Here is a 23,268-nt window from a genome sequence, read left to right as displayed (position 1 = left end):
TAACAGCCAGGTTTTTCCTTGTGGTTCTCTCCGTCTAGACCAGTGGTCCTCAACAGGACAGTGGTTTTGTACCCTCCCTCCAGGGGACATTGGGCAATGACTGGAGACATTTTTGTTGTCAACCCAGGTGAGAGACGCTCCTGGGATCCAGTGGGTGAAGGCCAGAGGTGCTGCTAAATATCTTAAAATGGACAGGACAGCGCCACCCCCCCACACACACAACAAAGACTGATCTAGCCCAAAATGTCTGTAGCAGAAACCCCAGTCTCTACACATAAAAAATGTTTTCCTAAAACTAAAGACATGGCATTCTTACTCCAAGAAGAAATCATATCCACAAATCATATTTTATTAGCTGTCCAATGCCACTTTCCATTCATGTCCTGTGTTTTAATTAAATTTTATGAACTACCAGTACAAATCAATACAATGCATTTTTTTTTTTACACACCAACAGCTTGAATGTTCTTGAGGCTTTTAAACAATGAGTTGACTGTGGGCAAACAGAAGGCAAGGAATCACAAATAATTAGCTCATGCATCTGGTGCTGGCTAATAAATAAATAATTTTCACATGAATGTAGAACCACTCAATGTTAACTGTATTTTTTTTAAATAGTTGGAAACTGTAATAAAATGTGATTTTCAGAAGCATTTTGGCGACTAAGTAGAACTGTTTCATTTAAAAAAATAGTTACTTTCCCCTAGATGGGGGTGGGTGAACGTGTAGCAAAATCCTCCATCCCACTTGACTCTGGCAGATGGAGTGATCTTTCACAAAATACATTTTTCTGCATTTCTTTTCATAAAAGCCAGCAGCCAGGAAGAGCACCCTGCTTTGAAAAAAGATAGTTTGGTTCACACAGTATACTTTGGTTTATTTAAACAGCTAAGAAAGTGGTCCCCAGTTCTCCTGAGGAGAAAATGTGTTTTCTGACTTTTGAATAAATCAAGGTATTACCAGTCTGAATGAATTTCCTTTTCTGTTAAGGTAAAAAGCATATCTTTCTTTCCCTCCAGTGTTCAGTTGCTCCTCTTGGGAAATACTCTTGGATAAAGTATCTCTATGTCTCAATGATCAGTGGCCCCACACCATGCCTTCCACATGACCAAAGGTCTGACATTCAGTGTCTGATGGGATCAGCATTTGGTGTGTCCTTGGATATGGGGCTCGATCTGAACAAAAAGTTCTCATAATACACCTACAAGTATCTTCTTAAAAGATATAAAAAATGTATGCTAACTTGTGCTCTCTTAGTAAGGCTTGCAAATTGGTAATTAAATAAGCAGAATATAACTCATAAGCAAAAAAAAGTGCATTTTTAAATAAAATTAAGAAATGGGGATGGTTAAAACTATAATAAAAAAGATGAGCAGATTATTTTTGGTTAATCTTGGATGGAAATGACACAATAGTTTTTTTTTTTTCGAGTCCATTTGGTTTTGCTTAAATATACTCGCAAGGATCGCTGTGAGTGTATCTCCGAATCTCACGAGCACTTCCGGGCACTAGAGCCCTACCATGTAATCATTCCTAGGGGGAGACATGGGCTTGCCTCTCATCCCAAAGAACTTTGATAAAACTGGTCTTAATTCGTGACTATTTCAATAAGCACAAAAGGTAACAGCTCACTTTGCTGTAAACACAATCAAAACCTCCACGCCATCGGGCTTATAACCTCACAATCATTCTGCCTTTGTCAGACACCGCTCGGGATGCATTTGGGCTACTTTTGCAGGCAAAGTGGGAGATTTTAATTCCTGTTGCGTCCAGCCAAATAGGCAGAGAGAAATCAGAGGCTCTCCCCGCTCCTCTCTTTTACTAATCAGTTGAATTCTTCTTTTGCCCTTTAGGGAAATCTTTTCCTTGTCACAGCCACGTGTTCAGTAATCACAAAAGGGAAAAAATAAAAGGTCTCCCCAGATCTAGCCCCGGGAGTTCATGTTTTTTTGCTGCTTGTCTTCTGTTTCTGTTTGCGAAGGTGAGCCTCTATCTCGGGCCTGAAGACCAGCATCCCCAGCTGCCCGTGGGACGCCTCATTCATGGCCTTCGACTGCATGCACATCTTGTACTGCTCGGGGGTCAGTTCGTCCACGCAGTGCTTCTCATGCCAGAGGTGGAAGAGCCCCCGCACAGGCGTCCGCACCACGATGAGGTTGCTGTGCAGATACTTGCGATAGAGGTGCACGTCCTCTCCGCCCCAGCCTCTGATGTCCAAATCGAAGCCACCTGTCGGGAGAGAACACAGCGCTGAACCAAGCCGTGCAGCCCCCTCCCGGTCTAGACCGGCTTTCCTCACCTGCACCAGCACAGCACTTCGCACGCAGAGAGGCAGCATCCAGGGGAGACGCTTTACTGCCCCTCCGAACGAGGAGCATGTCCATCCGGGAAAGAGAATTCAGAAATCCTGAACAGAGAACTCCGCGGCAGGGGCAGCTGGCACCAACTCCTGGAGATCCCAAGACCGCAAGGAGCATTCCTTCCCAGCGCCCACCTGCCTTCATGAGCTAGCGGCGAGGTGAAGGAGCAGCCTGAGCCCCCAGGATGAAAACTCTTGCATCTGTTCCAACGTGGCCTCCTGTCATTCAGGCCAAGGGAAGCAGCGGCTTGCTGCCTGACAGAGCAACGGGATCCCAGAGTGAACAAAATTACGTCCCACAGAACACTCTGCCTTTCATGGACTGAAATGGTCCCGAAGGTTGTGTGGCCGCCCCAGGCCGGTGACGTGACACATGTTTAAGGGACTGGTCTCACCATGCTTCACGGTGGACTCCTCCAAAGTGACTAACGGGCCCCTCAAGGCTCACCTTTGTAAACTGAGATGCCCCATGTCTTTTCTTAACCTAAAGCCCACTGTGAGCCGAACAGAACCAGAGAAGACTGGCCCCTTTTTGTCATTGTTCCTTTCTCACCTAGGAGCTTTATTTAACTCCTACAAGAAATAGTGAAGTCATCCTCAGCACCTTCCACCAGAGCCCCCACGGAGCCCCCACGCTGCACTGCTCTGATCAAGGCCGTCACTGGGCCCGGAAGCGGGGCTCACGCACAGGGAAAACTGCAGCCTGCCCACGGCTGGGCTCTGTATGCAAGTGATGTTCCCACCCCCCCACTCCATGGTGGGCAGGTGTACGATATCGAGTCAGGGGTCTGGAATTTGCGTCTTGGTTCGGCCACGTCACCTCTCTTGAGTTGTGGTTCCTTTATCCTGAAGTGAACTAGATGTCATAACCAAATGAGATAGTCATGTAAGGGGCAGCACTTGCTTAGCTGTAACTGATTTATTATCATCGGTATCATTACAACTTAGTAAATAGACGGAGCAAAAGTAAGATGCCTACAAATAATTACCAGATGGCAAAGAATGACCGGGGTCCAGATGTGACCCAGAGATTCTGAGGTCATGTCAATGGCTCACGGAGGAAGAGCATCCTCACCAGCCTACCATCCCCCCATGTTTCAACTGCAGCCATGCCCCATCGTTAGGAAAATCCAATTATAAATTCAAATTTGATAAACATACACCATCATGAAATAATCTTTCCCTGTACATAGAGCAAGGAAACACAGAGTTTCTCGAAATGGAAACCTGCTTTAGAAAGAAAGATGGGGGAGGGGATGCAAATCTCCATGCTCTTTGAGGGCGGAGCTTCCCTGAGCCCAAGCCAGGGTCTACTCTGAGCCCCTGAGCCCAAGATCAAAGTTTCTGGCTTGTTCATTCAGATCCTAGTCAAGTAGAATCCATAATTTTGTTTGTTTTGAGGCACATGAGTAGGTACCACTATGGGAAGAGGGGTGGTATTTCCAAGGGGGACAGGAAATGCTCTGTTCTCCTCCAACATCCCTCACTTGCTATGTGGTCCCTTTGCCCTTGGTCTCTTCAACTGCAACCTAAAAGGCCTTTCCTCTCAGTGCTCTGGGAACCCGTGTGTGTGTGTGTGGGGGGGTGGGTGTGTGAGTGTTGACAGTGACTATACACTCAGTCGGAGCTTGAAGTAGTATCTGGAATTTTCACAGGTTCAGCAGAGAGAAATCTGAATCTTTTCCATATGTGATTTTCCAAAAATCCCCATGTTGTCCTTATTTTTCTCCAGTGGATCCCGCTACTGTGGAGGCCCAGAATGTTCTGCAGGAGAGGGACCAGAGCCAGAACTAGGTCAGAAGGAGGCATGGGGTGGGGGTGGAGGGGTGGAGACTTGCTTCGAAGCTGCCTTTCTGCAACAACTGCCTTTTCCCTCAGATTGTGTGCCACATCTGGGGTGACCGAGAGGGTCTGGTGGAGATTAGAGGGGCTTGTGTGTCGCCCACTCCCAAGCCTCGTCCTGGTCCAGCCTCCAGGTCCCTGACAAGAGGAACGGCCTCTTCTTAGGAAATGGCACCACCTTTGCCGTCAGACTCCTGGGACCCTGCCCGGCCCCCTCCTGGGCTGCTCACGGCCTCTGGGCGGCAGCAGAGGTGCAGGCTTGGGGCCAGTCCCTCCGACTTACCTATATTGATGAAGTCCGAGCGGTACTGACAGGTCATCCCAAATCCAAAGTCTCTCCAAAATCCAGTCTCCTTCTTTATGACCTGCAGGGAAAGCACTGTCGTTTGAGTGGACAGAAGTAGAGCGTATTCCCACACTCATGTAAGCACTGCTACATGGGGGGCCCGGCCCCCCACTGATAAAGAGCCAGCACAACCGTGTGGGAAACGCAGCTGGATTTGAGTCCTCTCCACCGGGTAGGAATACTCTGAACTCACCAGTTCCAAAATGGGCCTTGTGAGTTTTGGCATGTCTGGTTGGAATGTTTCTAGGGTGTAGGCATGAAAACACACACACACACACACACACACACACACACACACACACACACACACTCAAAAACAAACCAGGAGAGCAAGTTTTTGAGCAGCGCCATGGAAAAGCCACCTACGTGTCTGGCCCGACACCAGCGCCAGAGAGAATCAGAGGCCTCGGCCCCTCACACAGGGCCAGGCGGCGAGCCAGCAAAGGGCTCAGGAAGTGGAGAAAAGGGAGAGAGAACAACTCGGAATTCAGCTGCTCTGGCACAGGGCACACACAGGACTCCCTCAGGGAATAAAAAGAAAACCCGAGAAGGCAGTGTGTTACTTCGGCTCTGCTAACTCTCACTCGCCGAGGTAAAGGGCACCAAGAGTCCAGGTTCTGAAGAAAGTCTCTGTCCATTCACCTTTAAGCTATTTTAAAACCAAACTGCGCCCAAAAGCATCTGTGGTGGTGCCAGGCTACAGGGCTGCCGAGAGGCCGTCCAAGCAGCAACTGTCTTCCAAAAGCAGACCTGGTCCTGCTCAGTCTCTCACTCTGCAAGTAATTTTCCAATGCATTTGCTAAAGCAGCAAGACTTTTTAAAACATTTGTTTAATTTTTTGGCTGAGGTAATTCTGGGGCTTGTTTTGAGACCTTAATAGTTCTTTCTCATTCTTGAGGTTAACAGAGGTGCTCAGTGGAGAAAGTCACCTCTCGGGGAAGGGAAAGGGAGGCCGAAGCAGGTCCCCCTCCACTGGGATTTCTGCATTTTCTGCCTGCCAAGTCTGGCTCCCTTTGCTGCTCATCAGAGACTGTGTGCAGCAGGGGGGATGCACCAGGGTCTCCTCCCAACCTGACCATTGGCTGGCTTTTCTGCCTCAGGCAGGTCCTTCACTCTTCTTTGAGCCTCTACTTCCTTTCCTATAAGTGAGGAGGTTGAGGGGCGCCTGGGTGGCTCAGTCGGTTAAGCATCCGACTCCTGATTTCACCTGAGGTCATGATCTCGGGGTCCTGGGATTAAGCCCTGCATGGGGCTTCGCACTGGGCATTGAGTCTGCTTAAGACTCTCTCTCTCCCTTTGCCCTTCCCCCCCAAATAAAAAAAAAATAAGGGGCACCTGGGTGCCTCTGTCGGTTAAGCATCTACCTCTGGCTCGGGTCATGATCCCGGGGTCCTGGGATTGAACCCCACATTGGGCTCCCTGCTCGGCGGGGAGCCTGCTTCTCCCTCTGCCCTTCCCCCCGCTCCTGCTCTCTCTCGTTATTTCTCTCTCAAATAAATAAAATCTTTTAAAAAGAAATAAAATAAAATAAAATAGAGGAGGTTGAGCTAAATCTCCGCTAAGGTCTCTTTCTAGCTCTACCATCCAAACATCTATCCTCACTGCTCTCCCACCTCCCCGAAGTTCCAAGTTATCTCCATCACAGCCTCGGTTATATTCCATATATGGCTCATGGAAGGACTGTGAACTTAAAAACTCTTTTGCTCTGTAATCCACGAAACCATCTTATCTTCACTACAACCTCCTCACAGACATGGCCTGCACTGACGCGTGCGTCAGGGCTGCTGAGGGAGCGTGAGGACCGAGAGAGGTTTTGTCAGTTAGCTTCTTCGGAACAAAAGCCTGTTACACACTATCTCCCAAGTGACAAGGCAATTTCATTAGTATCAGCTGGAAAGATTTTGCAGGGAAGGAAAGTTTGGGAAAATCTCTACTGAGTCATTTTTTAAAAAGAACAGTTTGTTTCATACCAGGTACACGGTTTCTGTTGCAGCTCCTAGCTTAGTATCTTTCTGCTGGCCAGGACACAAACAGACAAGGCCTCTAAGCTTCTGGATAAAAATGGAGTCAAAGAGAAGGGCCAGTAACCAAATGTCAAGCATTTGGCTGAGGTCTATATGGAATCTAAACAAGAATGCTCCAAACAGGAAGCACAATGGGCCAGCGCTTGGGAGGAAAGACAAGAAGGATTTGCAAGAGGTGGTGACCCCAGACCTGGGCTGTGGATGCAGTGCCCGGCAAGACTGAACAAGGTAGAGTGACCCTCACCTGGGGACAGTGGGACAGATACAAACTGATTTATGAGCTGGGGAATGCATTCTTTTTTTTTTTTTTTAAGATTTCATTTATTTATTTGACAGAGATAGAGAGAGAGCACATGTAGGCAGAGAGGCAGGCAGAGGGAGAGGGAGAAGCAGGCTCTCCTCTGAGCAGGGAGCCCGATGCAGGACTCGATCCCAGGACCCTGGGATCATGACCTGGGCCGAAGGCAGACACTTAACCAACTGAGCCACCCAGGCGCCCTGGGGAACGCATTCTATAAACACTTATTAATGTCGGCTTTTAAGTTGGCAAGCCAGAAAAAGCCACTATCTGAAATGCTCCTTGAGACTGAGCCCTTGGTGGAAGCAGGTTTGATCATACCCTACCCATGGCATAGAACGTCAGGGCAAGAGGGGGTTCACTTCTGACAGGCTCTATCACCCTCAGCTGGGCTGAGTCACTGGCACCATGCCCGCGACCGGCAGCCTCGTTGGAAGTGAGCGCTCTAGAGCACACATCAGATCACAGCACGTTCCAATTTAAAACCCTGCAGGGGCTTTAATTGCAATTCTCGCTAAGGCAATTAGAATAAAACCCAGAGAAAACCTCTAGCCTGCAAAGGTCCTATGTGACCCGACCCCTGCCTGCCTCATCCATCTCCTCCCCTCATGCAGAATCTCCTTCTATTCTGCCCCAAGAACACACCGGGCTCACAGGTCTCTAAGGCTGGACACTTGCAGATCCCTGACCTGGGTCACCTTTTCCCTGCTCACCACTGGGCTCTGCTCCAATGTCACTTCCCTAAAGCAGTCATACTGACCCTCCCAGCTAGTGTCAGCACACACCTCCACCCCCGTCACCACCATGTCACTCTCTAACCTGTCACCTGGTTTATTTTCTCTATAACACTTAACAGCTCTCTGAAATTATCCTGTTGATGCATTTGTTCCTCTCTTTTCTGTCTTTACCTACCACCACTGGTGAACATAAGCCCAGGGCCTTGGGCTCATTCACAGCCCCCAGATCACTGTCCAGCACACAGCAGGTGCTCAATAAATGCTTCTCCAATGAGAGAATGAGGAGCACTCCTAGGGCAGAGAGGGCTCCATGTCAGTGGAAACAGACATGGTTCAAGCAGGGAACTCTTGAGCGGCTCAGCGAAGGCCTAGGAATTCCAGTGAGAAAACTAAGCATCGTGTGGCTTTGGACGCACAGACAAAAACGTTTTCACCTTTCTGGGCTCTGAGCAGAGGGCTCTCCTGCTTAGAGCCTCGGCTCCAGGCATGAGAAGCTCCACTGCTCTGTTCAAGCTTCGAAAAGATACACACCAATGATGTTTACTACAACAGAGGAGGAAGAAACCCTCAGATAAAGATTGTATGTTCAAAGAAAAACATCTTCTGTCCTGAATTTCGCCGATCTGTTTTTAAGTGCTATCCTCACTTTTAAAAATGTCTCTCGAGGGCTGGCCTCCTCTCAACTCTTGGCAGCCCGCTCTCTCCCCACCTTAGATCGCGGCAGAGCCCTGCAGGGCATGAACACACCACAAAGGACAGCTGTCAAGCCCGCTCTCCCACAGGAAGTTTCCAGACTCGCAGCTCTGCGGGCGATTCATGTGACGGGGGTGATTCTTTTCTATCGGGACCAGAGCACAAAGCACAAACCAGCGTCTCTCCCCAGAGATGTGGGAAGGCGGCGCCCTGCAGCTGCACGGGGAGCTGGGAGGCAGTCAGCGCCTGTTGGTTTAATGGTGCGGACTTGGACAAGCGCCCGCAAAGCAATCTGGGCCCTGAAATAAAATAAATAACAAATACTCAGGGAGAGTATTTCCTCTAAATCAAAGAGAGCCTCCCAAGCACCAAGGTTGTGTTTGTCCAGGCTCACATTCATGAGAAACGCCGGTGGTACATACCCCGTGTGGCCCACAGGCCCCACACACTCAGACGGAGCCCTGCCTGCTTTAATGCTCTTGAAATTCTTAATAATTCCTGAGCCAGCGCCCTGTCCTTTCATCGTGCACTGGGCCACGCCAATTACGGAGCCAGTCCTGCCTGTGAGCGGCAGACACCCTAAGCTTCAAGGGCTTTGGTGGCTGGGTTGGGTGCCCCCTGCCCCCACATGGTACATTCCTTATCATCGGGGCCTGGAGGGAGGCTGCATGGGGTATGCATGTGCCTTATAGTGTGGAGGTAGAATGACTTGGCCAAGCTAACTCAGCCAGTTGTGGCTGAGCCCAGACCAACACCAGGATTGCTGGGACCATTTCCATTTCTTGAGAAATACAAGCTTTCACAGAATTGGTCTAAGAATGGACTCAAAAGCCACCTCCTGCAAGCTTTGTACTAACCCACATTTTCCCCCAAGTCTTCTTTTATTGGTATCTGCTTAAAAAGAATAAAGTGTCTTTTGAAGCACTCTGAGGCCAAAGAACCTGTCGTTGCCACTCAGCATCCTCAGCCCCGACCCCATCACACAGGGCAGGCCCCGAGTTCCCAACCCTCTCACTCACTCAGCAATCTGGGCGGTGACTTATGCCTGTGAGCTTCAAGTTTTCATCTGTGAAACGAGCATAATAATGCCTCTCCACCTTACTGGCTATTCCACGAAAGAAAGCGGGCACCATGCTGGCTTCCGATAGGCTGTGGATGGCATCTGTTAATACTACTCTTGGTACTCAGTGAGTGCCTTCTTCCCAAAAATACAGAAGCAGACTAAAAGGATGGGCTGTGCCCAGTCAGCAAGCTTTAGACATTTAAACTGAAATGCAGATTAGCGGTAAAATACTTCTTGGAAGGGGGGAGACAGGCAGGGTATAGAATCACAGAGGGTGAGGACGGGAGTCAGTACACCATTTACACACTGGACAGAGTAGCACAGAGTCACTGGATTTAAATGATGGGTGGGATGCAGGGCAGACTGAGGTGTCAGGCAGCAAGGGCATCTCCCGGTGAGGAGAGGGCCCGGAGGGGAAGGTCAGCACACGGAGAGGCGGGGCAGGTATGCTCGCTTGGCAGAGCGGCAGAGTGGGGTATCTGTCGAGTGGGGACCACACGCCAGGTGCTGGCGTTTGCAGCCATTTCCTCGGTCACCAGTGTCAGAGTCAGCGTGGGGAACAGTTAACCCCAACAAGGCATCAAGGCTGCGGGGCTGTGATGGAGCCCGCCCCACCCAGCTCACCAGGATTGTGCATCCAGTGACGTCACTCTGGGGCCTCCCCAGGCCACGGTGAGGGTACTGACAGCATGGAAAATGGCAAACAATGAATCAGGGCTTTTTCTTCCCCTCCTTTCTCAGAGAGTGGGCTGTTACACATTTACTAGCACACCACTGGCTTTAGGCCAGAAAAGATGATTTAAAGTGGGATTAATCTGTGTTTTGGAAAGAAGGTGAAGGAAAGACTGGATGATAGGGGGAGGGAAAGGGTCTATAGACGGAGGAGGCAGGAGTGGCCCCAGTATGAACAAGGCTTGAACTAGGAAAGTGGAATATCTAAAGTTAATAATTATTTAAATCAGAGTCATTCCTTTCTCTCTGAGCTGTTTCTACATTAAAGCATCAGCAAGGTTTATCTCAGGTTTACAACTCAAGAAACTGAATGTTAGCATAAAATCCCATGATTTCACATACTTCTAATCATTAATGGTCTGTACTCAAAAGTAAAGAAACGAGTAGTCTGAATGCACGCACACATACAAACACACACATACACCAGGAATGTGGCTTCTGGCTTTAGTCTGAAGACAAAGTGTTATCAAACAGCAGTGGCCACAGCCTGAGAAGCAATGACCCGCCCCGGGACTAATGAGGTCACATTCGTAGGGCTGCTGGAACACTTGTCTTGTGAGTACTTTTGTCATAGCTCCCTTCTGGACGTGTGTTCTCCCTCTACCTTGAGCCAGGGGTGGCTCTCAAGAATATCTATAGATCTCAGATCTTTCAGGACCGAGCCAAAATGAACCCTTGCTAGGAAGTTTCTCCTAACTTACCATCCCTAACCATCTCTTCTTATTTTATACCTTCTCAGCACCTACACATTCTGTCTCCATTAAATTAATTTCTGTAGCCTGATGTTCTCCTTTGGAATTTTTGTCAGATCATTTCCTTTATATTTCAGCCCTCATCTAGATCCTAAGCCAATCTGCTTCCACTGCACTAGGGTAAGGAAATCCTGCTTTGGGCCTGAGTTCTGCTACTAGCTGGTTGTATGATCCTGGGCAAGTCTACAAAAACAAGAGAGTAAAGTGACCTCCTCCCCAATCACTCCCGAGCATATGAAACTCTTTCAGTTCCTCTGACTCCTCTAGAATGTCCAGTCCAGTTCTCTGCAGGCAGCAAGGGCTCCAGAAATGGCGCATCCAATAACAAACATAATCAACATTTTCCTTTTGTGGATGGAGAACCTCCTGTGTCTCAGAGACAGCTGCTGTGTTTCTCTGGACTGACTCGTCATGAATACTGAACCCTAACAGCAAACTGACATGCTCTAGAAAAGCTCTAAGGTATATTTGGAAGTAAATGTCCCCAGTTACAGGAGAATTCTGAGGCTCTAGCTACGCACACAGCGATCTGAGTTCTGCTTCTGCTTGACCATTAATCCTGGGGATCTGAGAAACTGGCTTAGGGAAACTTGTAGTTTCCCTTTGCACCTGCTTCTTTGCAGGAATGGTAATAAAAGGATAAAACTTTTAAAGTGTGGAATGAAAAGAATTCCTTGCAAGTAAATAAGATCTTTATGAGTTTGAAGTTGAAACATTAATCACATTTGATGTCAAATGTAAAGAAGTACTTTATTTAAAACCAAAGGAATTTATATTCTGATTGGTTGAAAGAAAATAAATCCTGTATCCCATTTGCCCCTCAAACCCTAGTGGAAGCTTAGAACTCATGGAAAGGAAACAAGAAGGTTTGTGTCTCAACAGAAGCGGTATCACCCTAAAGTAGATAAAAACTGATTCTTGGGGAATGAAAAACTCTTACCGTATTGACATATACAGCACACATACACATAGTTACATAAACAGATATTCAGTGTATCTGTGGTGTCGGAATTTCACTGGGGGAAGAGAGAACTATATTTTTACCATATCGTGCAGCATGGGCCCAAAGGGAAACCATGCTGGGAAGGGTGAGGAGTAAACCTCATCCAACCTCACAGAACCCAAGCTGAAACCTTCTGGAAAAGATCACTGTATCAGCTGCCAGAGGTTTACTGGAGGGATGGGGCCAGAGAGAACAGGTTTTGCTACTTCTGGAAGCTTAAAGACAGAATCAGTCCTCCGAATGAATTTCAAAGAACACATGTTTTCAATGAAAATCAATTTACTCTCCCATTGCACAGAAGCATGAGAGAGAGACTTGGTTCCTTCCCATCTTCATGTTCACACAGCACATTTCCCTTCTCCACCCTAAGACGTACTCAGTGGGAAGAGACACAGCGTTGCCTCGAGACAGAGACCCTCAAGGCAATGAAGAACAGACAGCCCCAGGTCAGCTGTCTCCTGATGGTTAGCCTGAGCTGGAACACAGCTTTAGACACACCCAGCTGATCTCTTTGCAGGAAAAGGTCAGAGTCCAAGTTGGGGGTGACAACAATAAAGGGGAATTTCATCTCCGAAGGGCAAGCCTACACGCGTTACAGAGACCCTCTCCTGGCTTTACCTCATCCTCCTGTTGCCTGCACTGCTTCTCTGTTAAATGGGCTCATTGCCGCCACCGCCACTACTACCTCCACCACCACCACCAAAACCATTCAGCATACGGAGATCCTTGGTGTCTGTGTGGTTCCACTCTCCATGACCTGTGAACCCACGATCTTAGCAGAGGAGCCCCTCCAACGTTCCTTTAAGAGCCACCTTGCTGGTGACCATGTCCCAGAGGGGCTGTGATATGTGGGAATGGCGGCATGATGGGACGGGCACTGGATCTGGTCCCCCACTGACTCACTCACCGTGTGACCTGGGGTGAGCCACCCCTTTCTGGCTTCTGTTTGCCATCTGTCACCTTTCTTACCTGGGAGCTTTGTAATAACAAAGAGAAAATGTGCTGCATCCATAATGCAATAATCCTAGTTTCCAAAAACCATATAAGAAAACTATGAAGGTGTGAAATTACCTTTCTGTAAGGTACTGTTCTATTTATTTTCCACTTTTAAATATTGCAAGCACTTTTAATGGACAAGGCGCTGGGAGCAAGGGCCAGAACGTCTGCCAAACTTAAAAATTACTATGGGAATCAATCCAGAGATTTCCACTCACCTTTACTCATGGTCAGGCACCCCTGGTAATGAAAGACATGAAACAGAGCCACGCGAAGGCACCTGCGGGGTGATTACTCACCAGCTGCTGTTCTAAGGGAGGCACTGCCTCGTGATGGCCGTATATTATGCCAGGATTGTACTGACTGAAAAGGACCGGATAAAATACCTTCTTCCCTGCAAACCAGGAAACAAACATTCACTTAAAGCAACAGACAAAACTATTAGGCTCGTTCACTTATATTCAGCCCTCGGAAATAGCCCAGGTATTTGCATCCACTTTTCCTTTTCTTATCACTCAGCCCTAAAACAGATCTTGGAAGTTCTGCACACCCAGACCACATGGACAGACTCTCTAATATCTCTGACCTCCTAGCACAGAAGTGGTATTCAAAATACAGTCGGTGGGTGGCTCTGGCGGGCGTAAGAGAGAGTTCTGGTGCCCACCCCCCACCCCCTTGTGGGAGTCCAAAGGATGGCCAGAGGGGCCAGGGTGACTTCAGGCAGCAGGAGTGGATTTAGGGACCCCAGGGTACTTGCTCTTTACCAGCTTACATGGAAGAGCTTCTGTATTTTAACAGTAGTTATCAGCTGAATATCAACCTGGGTTCGAGTCAAACTCTATGAAAATCACTTTCCTGTTGTGGGTTCTTTCTGCTCCGAGCCCTTTCTCCCTTAGTACGCGCCCACAGCCACTCCTTTCCCTTTAGTTTCAGACAGCTTTCCAGCCCCTGCCCTCCCACCACACTTTCTCCCATGGATGTTCACTAGGGCTGACATCCCAGCTGAAAATGGGAAAGGGGTTACAGACTGGAACTTAGGATGAAAAGTCCCAGAATTATGGTGGCTGACAGGCCCACACTGACATCAAAGGAGAAATCAAACCAGATGATTTTCCTTTTTTTTTTTTTTTGTCATGGCAGTAAAATCGGGCCAGTACAGAAGCAGGACATCAGAGGGAAACTGTGAAGGAATGAGTGCGAGTGTGACAGAGCCGAACACCACCGTGGGGGAGAGAAAGGGAAGAGCCGACTCCTGAGACCCTTACCTGGCTGTGTGTTCAGCCTACATGTATTGAGGAATTCGGCGGTGAAGTAGATATCGACATCACAGAAAAAGAGAAGGACGTTGCTTCCTTTCCAGAAGCGGGCTCCAACATCAAGTCCCTTTCCCCGAGAAAACTCTCCATTCAGTGGGATGAAGGTAAAGTTCCTGAAGCTGGCAGCTCTAAAAGGGAAGGCTGGATACAGTCATTCATGTGCTCATGCACCCAGGCGGACAGAATCCCTTGGAAAACACAAGACCAGGGCCCATAGTTTTTGTAACCACGAGGGCACTGAGACTACCAAGAAGATACGGAATGACCCAGACTCACTGGAAACTCACTGATATTAAAGGTACCAAGAACACTCAGTGAAGTTTTAACACCAACTTACTTCAACTTACTTCTTTCTCTAGCAATTTCCCCACAGTGAAAACTGCACTGTTATAGCTAATGGATATTCTCTGTGAGAGAGAAACTTGAACCAGTGGAGACTAGGGGAACAGAACCCAGGACGATCTCCGTGCCTTCCAAGCCACCTGAATGAAACCACTGGACCAAAGAAATGAAATCACACTGGAACGGCCCCACCTAGTGTCTTCTCATCTGTATGCGACTGGAGACCAGGCACGATGGTCTTGATGTATGTCTAGCCCCAAACAGATTTAAACCTGGACTCATTCCCCACCTTCAGGTAAAGCAAGGGAGCACGGTAGGAAAACGAGACTTGGACTCAGATCACGAAGGCTATGCCACACCTGGCTCTCCTATAGATTAACTCTGTGATCTAGGCCAGCCCATTACTCTCCCAGAAGCTCAGTTGCCTCATCTGCAAAATGGGAATAAAAACACCTTCCTTAACTACCTCACAGAGTTATTAGTTAGATCAACGCTGCCAAGAGCATAAAGCAGTCTGTAAGCATCAGCTCTCACTGTCCTCAGCCCAGGCAAGGATGCCGAGGCCTGTGATGGTTAAGCCAAGCAACACCTTTCTTCATTTGCTCTTCTTTCCCAGGGACAGCAGAAACTTCTGAAATGGGGCATGTCTTGAGCAGAAGTTCCAGGAATTCATGTTGTACCTAGAGGGACAGGGATTGTCTTCGGCCAGACAGAACTAGAGAACAACTCTGAGTCCTATTTCAGCTCCTAACCCCGCCTATGCGGCGGGGGGGGGGGGGTTGCTTGGCAAATCCCCCTTTTCCCACTCACGCCACCCATCTTATCGTAATGGTTCCTCTCCTCCCACAGCCTGGGCTCTCCCCTCACCCACTCCCCATTCCTAAGGCCTTTCTCATCTTGATGTATTCAAAACAAGTATAAAAGCCCACTTCCATTTCAAAGTCTCTATTCTGCGTAACTCTCTTGGGGGAAGGTCAACACAAAAACAGAGTCAGAAGCTTTTCAAATGCGAAGTTGTGCTTGTACCGGGTCATGTAACCAGCTGAGCAGAACTGGTTCTGCTCCCCATTCCCTGACATAACATCTTCTTTCAAATCTGGGCCTGAGGGGCGCCTGGGTGGCTCAGTTGGTTAAGCAGCTGCCTTCGGCTCAGGTCGTGATCCCAGGGTCCTGGGATCGAGCCCCACATCGGGCTCCCTGCTCAGCAGGGGAGCCTGCTTCTCCCTCTCCCACTCCCCCTGCTTGTGTTCCCTCTCTCGCCGTGTCTCTCTCTGTCAAATAAATAAATAAAATCTTTAAAAAAAAAAAAAAAATCTGGGCCTGAGCTGGGTTTTTTATCCTGGGAATCTGTGGGCCCAACCTCGTCTGAGTCCAGTGCCAGCCAGACATGCTTTTCAGATTTCGATTGAGGCATGGAAGCCTGGTGCCTAGAAGAACCCTGGTGTCTGCATCAGCAAACCTGGATCCGGGGCCGAGAGCCACACCCGCCCCCACTAGGTGCTCAACAGATGTGTGTGGAAAAGCGTGTCAGCAGACGAATGGCTTTCATCCCAGCGCCGTCTCTCATCTATTTAGGGAAACTCATTTTGCTTCTCTTGTCTCTGGTTCCTCATTGCAAATCTGGTGGAGCCCAGTGGGCCCTTTCCATCCTCAAATTCTGTTTTTCTGGGATTCTGCATCCAGTTCAGCACGGTTCTGCGTGTGCCGGGGTCCTCCTCTGCTTGCACTCTCCGGGGAGGTGGCCGCAGGTCATATGTTCTGTGAACAGCACTGAAGTCATGTTCCAGAGCCTCCTCAGCGCTTGGCCTGGCCCCTGGTGAGGACAGGGCTACCTCCCTGACTCACAGATGCACGTGCAGGTGGAGAGTGGCCCCTGCAGTCATGTTCACATCTCCTGGAGGCTTCCACGGCCCTGCCCTGGCAGGTCAAACTCACCCCACTTCTCCCTGACCTGTTTGCACAGTTTTCAGGAAGGTTTCACCCTTGAGAGGCACCTGGATTTTCCCCTCTTCATCTAAGGGAGCCGACTGCCAGGTCTCACAGGACTTAGCCACATCCTGGGGCTCATCTTTTTCTAACAGCCGGTATTGGGTCTCTTTCTTGATTCGTCTCAAGGCCCATACCCTTGGGACCCTCCCAGAACGCAGGGATATCGGTTAGCTAGTCGGCAGAGCAGGAAGGCCTTCCTTCTTCAGGCTGTATCTGACTCGTAATTCAGGTGCCTCCTCCAAGAGGTTTTCCAGGATCTACCGTTAGAGATCTACCAACAACAAGCAACCTTCACCAAAGGAAGAGGGATGCAGTTCCTGGATATGCTGTGTTAAAGGAACTGCCCAGTTCTCCTCCTGGAACAGCCTACGGTCCTTTGTCTATATATATATCAAATGTTTACAGAAGTTAAGTCATGTTGAATACTTAAGAACACAAAGCGGCCTTAGAAACTGAGGAATCAGGCATTAAAGCTATGACAAGACTGTATGTGGTTGACCCCTGAGACAGCTGACTACTGCAAACTTAGAGGGCAGAGTGGTAATGTGATGGACACCCTTACCCAAGATGTGAGTTAATCTAGTTTGTTCTATCCCTAAATCCCCCAAACCCTGGCCTGAACTGCTCTGCTGCAGCAAAGGGGACGGGAGAGAGGAAGATGGGGGTCTGAGCTTGTCTGTCACTCAGGACCACCAGGAACAGGGCTGAGGAGAACACCGTGCCTAGTGCTTGAGAAGACCTTAATTTGGAAGAACTTTTTAAGCAAGTCTTAAAACATCCATTTCTAGGCTTCAATGTGTTTCCTCTAGAGAAAGAGAATTCAGGAAAATGGATGCCAAGGGACCCTGCATTTGGCCCTAATATAAAAGGCAATCTGCTTCCTTTCTCCTCAGTCAAGCTCTCTACAAGGATGAGACGGTCCACGTTCTATCTGTGGCGCTACCCAGTCTGAATGTGCACTTCCAAGCCACTCTCAGTGCGCCCACAGGCCATGCACAAAGCTGCAGGGTGTAGCACTCAGCTGTCCCATCTGCACCGCAGTCCCGCTGCCCAATGGGGGCCCACACGCACGTGGCGCCAGTAGCCTCTGCTTCCCCATCCCCCCAATCCCTGCAAAGAACCCTGCCGCACCCAGCTCATCCACCATGACCAGTGCTGGCCAGCAGGAGACACAGGAGACACGTGGTTCCTGCCGGCCTCCCAGCATACACATGTGACAGCTGATTCAGGGAGTTGGACGTGAGGGCACACAGAGGCAGGGCGGGGACAGGGTAGTGGCTGGCCCAGGAGGCACCATTAGCCAGTCATGGGTGTTGGAGAAGGCCCAGGGCTAACTCTGCCATCCGTCCGCAGTTCCCGGCGTGGCTGCCAGGTCACTGCGCTCAGCTGTGAGTCTATCTGCAGATGGGTAATAGTACTGTCCTCCCTCCCGATCACTCAACCCAAGCACGTTTTATAACTGACCGGTATCTGGAGGAGCCCCATGCTCTCCTCTCTGCTGCCAGGAAGGGCCTCAGATAATTAACAAGGATTTTCTACTAAGAAAGGGGGCTGAGCTGGAAACACCAGAAAAAGAATCAGAACAACGTTACTTTCTCTCTTTTCCAGAGCAGAGAGATTAATACACTGTCAAACATCTGGGCCGGCAGTGGATACCTTCCTCTCATCTCAAACTCATCAGCATCAGCTCTGGAGCATAGCCCACAACAGAATGACGAGAAACTAGCTTCTGCTGGATCGCCCGGCCCCTCCCTCAACACGTCCCCTGTCTTCACTCAGAAATGCTGCTCACTGCGTGGGCAGGGGGACTCGCTCACTAGGCCGGAGCAGCCCTGCTCCACCGTGTATGAAACAGAGGACGAAGGGGCGGTGAGGCCATGCAAAAGCAAGGACACATTTCAACACAAAACCCTGATTCGCCCCAAGGGGGTCTGGGAATGCACCCAACACAGCCACGAGGCTGTAACCCAAAAATGCAGGCCACAGAGGTACACAGGCTAAGACCCTGTTTTGTCCTCTGCCCATGGCCCCCCATCCCACAGTGACCGTCCAGAAGATGATCATGGCTGGTGTGCCATGTGCCTCCTGCCTCTGCACCAGGGTCCCTCCTGGAATGTACTTTCTCCTTCCAATCCAGGCTTCACAGCCCTAGTTAAGTGCCACCACCTCTTTTTTTTTTTTTTTTAAGATTTTATTTATTTATTTGAGAGAGAGAATGAGAGATAGAGAGCACGAGAGGGAGGAGGGTCAGAGGGAGAAGCAGACACCCCGCTGAGCAGGGAGCCCGATGCGGGACTCGATCCCGGGACTCCAGGACCATGACCTGAGCCGAAGGCAGTCGCTTAACCAACTGAGCCACCCAGGCGCCAAGTGCCACCACCTCTTAGGTCTTGCTACAAACTGAAGTGGCGTCTTTGGGCTCCCAAGCACTTTGCCCAGTCCTCCCTCCGCCCTCCCGTGCCCGGTGCATTCTTGTGCCTTTGCCTGTACAGACATACTGGATGACCTAGCAAGCTGTAAATCTTGGTGGAGGGATTGCCACCCCCCTTTCTTAATCTGCAGAGATGATGTGGCACTTTGCAGTGCGTGGCACACGCAGGGATACAGTGGATGATCAATAAGCATCAGATGAATCGAGGGGTAAATCCACAGGAAAAGCTGAGGTGTATCTCAGACCTTCACTGTTGGGGGGCACTGCCCAGAATTCCTCCTTCTTCCCTCAGGTGGGTACTGGGGAACCCCCCATACATCATCAGCAAGAGTCTCCAACCAACAGACTCCTAAGGACAGACATAAACCCATGCTTTTAGAAAGATGACAAATATGAAATAACAGAAAAAATGAGAGCTGAGAAAAAGGAGATACAATTTGGTTTGAAATAATTAATTTATCCATACAAAGAAATGTAACATTTAGTGGCACGCCTAAAGTAATGGCCTGGTAAGGAAAGCGGGCCCTTTTCATGGCAGAATAAGGTCCCTACATTCGATACTATGCAATTTCCTACTATGACTCCAGAATATGTAGTTCCAAAAGGCCCCATGATTGCTCACTATTCTTCTTCTTTTCTTCTTGAATTGTATTATTGACTGATGAAACTCTCAAGTTTCTCATTCAATTCCCTCTTATATATAATAAGGCTGGTGCACAAGGACTCCTCCAAGTTATAAACAATTATTCTGCTAGACGTTATAATGACCTCAGAAAGCTACTGTTTCTACTGGAGATTTAATTTCTCTAAATGACTTGCATTTCCCAGAATTGCCGGATTGAAAATGATAAAAGATCTTGTTGTCTCCTGTGATTTATTCTCATACAGGCTTCTTTCCACCATTACAAGGAAATTCCCTTAATGTGGCACTTCCCACAATAACGCTTCATTTAAAAAAATACTTTAGAAATTTACATAAACACCCATATTATAATTTAAAATTTTTAAATCTAACAGCTCTAAATATTGAAATTGCTTATGAGTTCTACTTACTGAAAATACTTGAGTATGGTCAAGAATATAAAATTAAACATATTCTCAAGCAGCTTTTCATAGTAGGCACCTTAAATAATTTAGAATTTTCTAGATTCTGAGCTTATACAAGCCAGCTTATACAACTCTGTTTCAGCAAGTTTCTTTTGAAACAATAAACAAAATGGACAAAACTTTAGCTAGACTACCTAAGAGAGATTTAAGAGATGTTACTCAAATTAATAAAATCCTAAACGAAAGAGGAGACATTACAGCTAATACCACAGAAATACAAAATCTCATGAGATTACTGTGAACAATTATATGCCAACAAATTAGATAATTTAGAAGAAATGGATAAATTCCTAGAAACATACAACTTCCCAAGACCGAATCATAAAGTAATAGAAAATCTGAACAGACCAATAATGAGCAAGGACATTGAATCCATAATCAAACATCTCCCACAAATAAAAGCCTCAGGACCAGATGGCTTCATGAGTGAATTCTACCAAACATTTAAAGATGAATTAATACCAATCCTTCTCAAACTCTTCCAAACTATTGAAGAGGAAGGAATAGTTCTAAACTCATTTTACAAGACCAGCATTACTCTGATACTGAAGCCACATAAGGACACTACAAGAAAAGAAAATTACAGGCCAATCTCCCTGATGAACACAGATGCAAAATCCTCAACAAAATATTGGCAAGCCAAATTCAATACATTAAAAGGAGCATACACCATGAGCAAGTGGGGTTCATCCCTGGGATGCAAGGATGGTTCAACACCTGCAAATTAATAAACATGATATACCACATTAACAGAATGAAGGATGAAAATCATATGATCATTTCAAAAGATACAGAAAAAGCATTTGACAAAATTCAACATCCTTTCATGATAAAAACCCTTAACAAATCAGGTATAGAAGGAATGTACCTCAACATAATTAAGGCCATATATGACAAAATCAGAAAGAAAGAAGTAAAATTATCTCTGTCTGTGGATGGCATGATCTTATATACAGAAAACCCTAAAGACTTCACCAAAAATCTGTTAGAACTAATAAATTCAGTAAAAGTTTCAGAATACAAAGTAACATATAAAATCAGTTGTTTCTATATACAATGAAAGAGAAATTAAGAAAGTAATCCCATTTACAGTAGCATAAATAAAAAGCAGTGAATTACTGTTACATGCTACAGTGTGGATGAACCTTGAAATCATCACTGTAAGTTACAAAGCCAGACACAAAAGGTCACATATTATATGATTCCACTTATCTGAAATATCCAGAATAAAGTAAATCCCCATTTTTTTCAAATGTTTTTTCTGTGTGTACAGAGATGGTCATGCAGTTTTGTGTATTACATTGATTGATTCTTGTATGTTGAGTCAACCCTGCACTCCTAGGATAGGTTTCACTTAGTCATGGTGTAAAATCCTTTTTATATGTTGCTGGATAGAGTTTGCTAGTATTTTGTTGAGGATCTTTGCATCTGTATTTATAAGGGATATTGGTCTGTAGTTTTCTTTTCTTAGTCTTTACCTGGTTAAGGTATCAGGATAATACTGCCCTCATAGAATGAGTTGGGAAGTATTCCCTCCTCTTCCAAATTTTGAAAGTTTGTGAAGCATTGGTATTAATTCATCTTTAATGACTGGTAGAAATCAGCAGGGAAGCCATTTGAGCCTGGCCTTTTCTTTAGGGGAAATTTTCTGATTACTATTTCAATCCATTTACTTGTTATAGGTCTAGTCATATTTTCTAGTTCTTTTAGAAGAAATACTTAAATTTCGACAGTGTACAAAATTTGGTCCTCCATTCCCTCTCCCCTCCTTTGTGTTATCATATTAAAATGATATCTTTATGCACTGTGTCTACCAATACAGATTTATGAACTTTGTTTTATGCAGTTATTTTTTCAGATAAAAGAAAAAGAGAGTTATAAACAAAAAAAACATTTACACTGTATTTTATATTTCCCTATAAAGAGAGAAATGGTTACTGTTACTTCAGCTGTTGGTTTCTTCACAAGAATTTGAGTTTGTCAAGTGTCCTTTCATTTCAGCCTTATGGACTTCTTTTCATATTTCTTGTGGGGCAGGCATGCTAGTTATGACGTCTCTCAGTTCTTGTTTATCTGGGGATGTCTTAATTTCCCCTTCATTTCTGGTGGATGAATATAGAATTCTTGGTTTAGTGTTTTTCTTCCAGCACTTTGAATAAGCCATCCCACTTTCTGGCCTCCATTGTTTCTGATGGGAGATCAGCTACCGATCTTATTAAGAATCCCTTGGACTCAGTGAGTGCTTTGTTCTTACCACTCACAAGATTCTTTCTCTCTTTGTCTTTGTCTTTCAACTATCTGATTATCATATGTTTACTGTGGATTTCTTTGAATTTTCCTGTTTGGAATTTGTAAAGCTTTTTAGATGTGTAGATTCAGGTTTTTCATCAAATTTGGGAAGTTTGGGGGCCATTATTTCTTCAAATAATTTTTTCTGCCCCTTTCTTTCTCTCCTCTCCTCTGGAACTCCCACTATGTCTACATTGGCATGCTTGATGGTATCCTAAAGTCTCTGAGGTTTGTTCATTTTCTTCATTTTTCTTTATTTTTGTTTCTTACACTTCATCACATCAATTGACCTACCTTAAAGTTCACAGATTTTTTCCTCTGCCTGTTCAAACCAGATGTTCAGCACACCCTAGTGAATTTTTCATTTTAGTTACTGCACTTTTCAACCCCAGAATTTCTATTTGGTTCTTTTCTTATAACTTCTGTTTCTATTTGGTAAGACATGGTTCTATTTGGCAAGTCTTGGTTCTCATACTTTTCATTAGTTCTTTAAACATGGTTTCTTTTAGGGGCGCCTGGGTGGCTCAGTAATTGGCATCTGCCTTTGGCTCAGGTCATGATCCCAGGATCCTGGGATCAAGCCCCGCGTTGGGCTCCCTGCTCAGCAGGAAGCCTGCTTCTCCCTCTCCCACTCCCCCTGCTTGTGTTCCCTCTCTTGCTGTGTCTCTCCCTGTCAAATAAATAAATAAAATCTTTAAAAAACCCCAAACAAACAAAAAACCTCATGGTTTCTTCTAATCTTCAAACACATTTAATACAGCTAATTTAGTCTTCGTCTAGTAAGTCCAACACCTGGGCTTCCTCAGGGACAATATTTTTTAAAGATTTTTTTTACTTATTTGAGAGAGAGTGAGCAAGAGAGAGAGAGCACGAGTGGGGGGGAGGAGCAGAGAGAGAGGGAGAAGCAGACTCCCCGCTAAGCAGGAAGCTCAATGCAGGGCTCGATCCT

At 46.9% G+C, this 23,268-nt stretch overlaps 1 protein-coding gene across 10 annotated transcripts in view; it reads right to left on the bottom strand.

Moving 5' to 3' along the window:
• Positions 1–328: 328 nt before the first annotated feature.
• Positions 329–23,268, bottom strand: part of CSGALNACT1 (chondroitin sulfate N-acetylgalactosaminyltransferase 1) — a 333,772-nt gene continuing 310,832 nt past the window's right edge. For 9 of the 10 annotated variants that reach the window (XM_073902605.1, XM_025885941.2, XM_025885937.2 and 6 more), the window contains 4 exons: positions 14,111–14,289; positions 13,145–13,239; positions 4,485–4,566; positions 329–2,229 (listed from right to left, as the gene is read on the bottom strand). In XM_073902605.1, the coding sequence (XP_073758706.1) occupies positions 1,940–2,229; positions 4,485–4,566; positions 13,145–13,239; positions 14,111–14,289 (646 nt within the window). In that variant the 3' untranslated portion in view covers positions 329–1,939. Of the gene's footprint in view, positions 2,230–4,484; positions 4,567–13,063; positions 13,240–14,110; positions 14,290–23,268 lie in introns of those variants that run through there. The other variant, XM_073902606.1, reaches the window with a different exon arrangement.

The sequence above is a fragment of the Callorhinus ursinus genome, unplaced genomic scaffold, assembly GCF_003265705.2.
Source record: "Callorhinus ursinus isolate GAN/ISIS: 27379988/994484 unplaced genomic scaffold, GSC_fseal_2.0 scaffold17, whole genome shotgun sequence".
Classification (NCBI taxonomy): Eukaryota; Metazoa; Chordata; class Mammalia; order Carnivora; family Otariidae; genus Callorhinus; species Callorhinus ursinus.
This window is presented reverse-complemented; position numbering and strand designations above follow the sequence as displayed.